Below are 3,213 nucleotides of genomic sequence, written 5' to 3'. Positions count from 1 at the left end.
CGAGGGGGAACATTCGCGGATCCCCATGTCAGGTCGGCTATGTGAAGCGAGGAGGGGTAGGGGAGATGGACTTCTCTCTAGGTAAGAGATCCAAGTTCCCTCTTTTCGGCTAAAATCCATATTCCTCTTTTGCTGAGCACTGTGAACCTCCTCCCACCTGGGCAAGAGGCCGGGTCCCTGCAGAAGGGCGGCGAGGGGTCGGGAGGGATGACCCACATCTAAGGGCTCTTCCTCTCAAATCATCCCACTCAATGCGGGAACCCCCGGGACTGCAAATAGTACATGAGATTTTTTAGGGGGCAGGAGGGGGAGGGGGGGAGCACGGTGAGCCGGTGCCCAGTGGGGCACAGCCCACTGTGCCCAGGCCACGCGTGGCAGGGGCGAAGGCGCCGGGAGCCCCGGCACTGACATGAGTGGGGCGTGGAGATGAGCGCTGCCGCTTTCGCGGGGGTATGTTAGCACCGGTCGCGGGTCTTTTCCTCTGCCCAGTGCACTGCTCTGCTAAGTCCATCTGATTTTCTGAAACATCAGTCTTTTAAGCTACACAGTGAGTGTCCTCTGAGATTCCCTGAGAACCGACAAAAACCACGGTTTGGCAATTCCTGTTTACATCCAAACTCTGGCGGGCGGTGGACTTGTAGACGGCTTTCTGTAGCCAGGGAGGTCTGAAGTAGAAGTCGGGCGACCTTCCCTTCTCCACGGCTTGCCATTCGTACCTGCCTTCCAGTGGCTTGTGATTCTGGAAATCGAAATTCCACTTCCTCTGGCATGCCTCCTCCATCTCCTGCAGGTGCTTCTTCAACTCCCTGTTTAACTCTTGGTGATTCACCAGCCCGAAAAGATTCCTGCACGCTGACGGCTTCGGGTACTCCGACTGCCTGGCCTCCATGCACTCCAGGGTAGGGCTCCCATTAGAAATAGGGACGTTTGACATCTCCCCGCTCCCTCTCGCTCCAGGTGGCGGTTGTTGTTGCTCACTGCTCTCCCTCCCCCGGCCGCCACTGCCGCCTCTCTGCTGCCCTTTATTTCCCAGTGCCCAGCGGGTAGACCTGGTGTCCATGCCCTGTGGGTAGACCTGTTTCTCCTGTTTGGCAGGTAGATCTGGTGTCTGAATTTAGCCGGCAGACTAGTGTCACGTCTAGCCGGCTCCTCTGGGCGATCAGGTCTACCCGCTTCTGAGCCTGGTCATGGCCGGGGATGGCAGCCCGATGGCCCCACGGCATCCCGGCAGAGGGCGGGCGCCCAGGTCTAGCTGGCTCCTCTGCACGACCAGGTCTACCCGCTTCCGAGCCTGGCCGCTCCGACCGCCGCGGCCGGGGACGGCGGGTTGACGTCCTGGCGGCCTCCCGGCAACAGGTGAGCAAGTCTACCCGGCTCCAGCGGGACTTGGGCTGCTGGCGGGCTCTCTCGGGGTAGACCTGGTCTCTCAGCCAGCCCCGGAAGTCGTGCAAGGGGTCGCTGTTGGACGCTGCCTCCAGTTAGGTCCTGGTAAAAGGCGGCGTGCTCTCGCGCGCCTCCCCGGTGAGGCTCCTTGGGCCGTCTTGGAGGTGTGGAAGGTTCAGGACGCGTCTGTCCGTCCTATGGGCAAGGGTTGCCGAGCAGCACAGGTTGGGTGAGCACCGTTTCACCGCATCTGCTGCAAGGCGTGGCCTCTCACGTGAGCGAGTTACTGGCCGGCACCCCACGAGCGGAAGGCAAGAGAGAAAGTGGAGCCGCATGGCTCTGAGTCGGCTCCTCCAGGGCAGCCCGAGGATGAGGGAGAGGCGAAAGCTCGAGTGGAAGGCATGAGGAGGCGAGCGAGTGCGGGACTGGGACAGCACAGGGGCACTCAGGGTCCCTCCAGCTTCCAGCCTGAGATGGCGGTGGTTGCCTGACGCAGCCTGAGTGAGGGAGGAAGGCACGGACGACACAGGGGTTCTTTCACTCTGTCATAGGTTTATTGGTAGAGGAAGGAGATCCCCAAGGCTGAAGGGTGTCATCCCCTCACTGAGAGGAGGACACGTCTTTTATAGGGTCCGGGGAGGAAGGGACTAGAACTTGGGAGAGTTTCAGGATTGATGTGAGGGTACAACCAATAGGGGAGTTACAAAATACATTACACAATCAACAACCAATCAGATGAACTGACAACGTTAACTGTACCCACCCATACTGTGGCAAATTTTAACCTATCACTGAAGAGAAAACCTCAACCAATCAGGGAACAACAAATTCATGAGGGGAACAATATATTCGTATAGAATATAATTAATATAACTAGAATAAAACACCAAGCATCATTTTAAACTGTCCAACTGTGTCCAAGCATGCAAAGTCTGTCAGTCCATAACAAGTCCTTTTAATATCTAGCATAAACAGCTCTCCATTTCTTGTACTCTTCTCTCTTCAGTATCTCCTCAGTTGCCAATTCCCCGTGGGCCTCATGAGTGCAGACCGATGGCGGCGAGGCGGCGGCGTCTCGTCCTTTTTGGGACCGGCCCTAAGCCGGAGCCCGTGTGGCGGGCAATGTTCCGGGCGGCTGGCGGCTGTGCTTTGGTGGTGGAGCCCGTGCGGGCTTCTCCCGGTCCCCTCCCGAGAGCCCCGAAGATGGCCCAGGCTGAGGTGGCAGCGCCCTGTCCTTCGCCGTCGACTGCGGCAGTGTCGGCGGCACGATGGGGACTGTCGGTGGGCGTGCGGCCTTGCCTCGGCTCAGCCGGTTGCCGGAGGGGCTTGGTGTCGGGACCGCCCGTTTGCGGGTCAGGCAGGGGCAGTGCGCGCCATGGCCCTCTTTGCTGACCCCCTTCCTCGGCCCTAAGCCGGAGACCCACCGAGCGGGCCGTAGACAGCGGTGCCAGGTGCCCAGTGTGGCTGGCGGCCGCGCGTGCAGACTGAGAACCCGACAGAGAACGTAGGGAAGGCCCTGGGGGCTCCACGGTGGCAGGCGAGGCGGCGCCTTGCCCCTCCCCTCCTTTTGGGCCGGCGCGGGAGCCCCGGTGGCCGGGCGGCTCGTGCGGTCGGGCCTGCCCTGCTGGCGTCGGCTGTGCCGGAGGACTGGGTTCCGAGAAGAAGTAAGTGTAAGTCTCGCGCCGGGCCGTACCCATATCCGCAGCAGGTCTCCAAGGTGAACAGCCTCTGACATGTTGGAACAATGTGGGTAAGGGAAGTCGGCAAGCCGGATCTGTAACTTCAGGATAAGGATTGGCTCTAAGGGCTGGGTCGGTAGGACTGGGGCGC

At 60.2% G+C, this 3,213-nt stretch overlaps 1 protein-coding gene across 1 annotated transcript; it reads right to left on the bottom strand.

The window, feature by feature from the left end:
- Positions 1–424: 424 nt before the first annotated feature.
- On the bottom strand, positions 425–1,039 carry LOC114071520 (cyclin-dependent kinase inhibitor 1B-like). Its single transcript, XM_027909357.1, has one exon. The coding sequence runs from the start codon at positions 932–934 to the stop codon at positions 536–538; it is 399 nt and encodes a 132-aa protein (XP_027765158.1). The 5' UTR covers positions 935–1,039; the 3' UTR covers positions 425–535.
- Between the last annotated feature and the right edge of the window lie 2,174 nt (positions 1,040–3,213).

The sequence above is a fragment of the Empidonax traillii genome, unplaced genomic scaffold (genome assembly GCF_003031625.1).
Source record: "Empidonax traillii isolate 1590-97213 ecotype Southwest subspecies unplaced genomic scaffold, ASM303162v1 scaffold2077:size53600, whole genome shotgun sequence".
NCBI lineage: Eukaryota > Metazoa > Chordata > Aves > Passeriformes > Tyrannidae > Empidonax > Empidonax traillii.
This window is presented reverse-complemented; position numbering and strand designations above follow the sequence as displayed.

Bases quoted from the DNA above. Each gene is read 5' to 3' on its own strand.
- LOC114071520 (XM_027909357.1), bottom strand. From the start codon at position 934: ATGTCAAACGTCCCTATTTCTAATGGGAGCCCTACCCTGGAGTGCATG.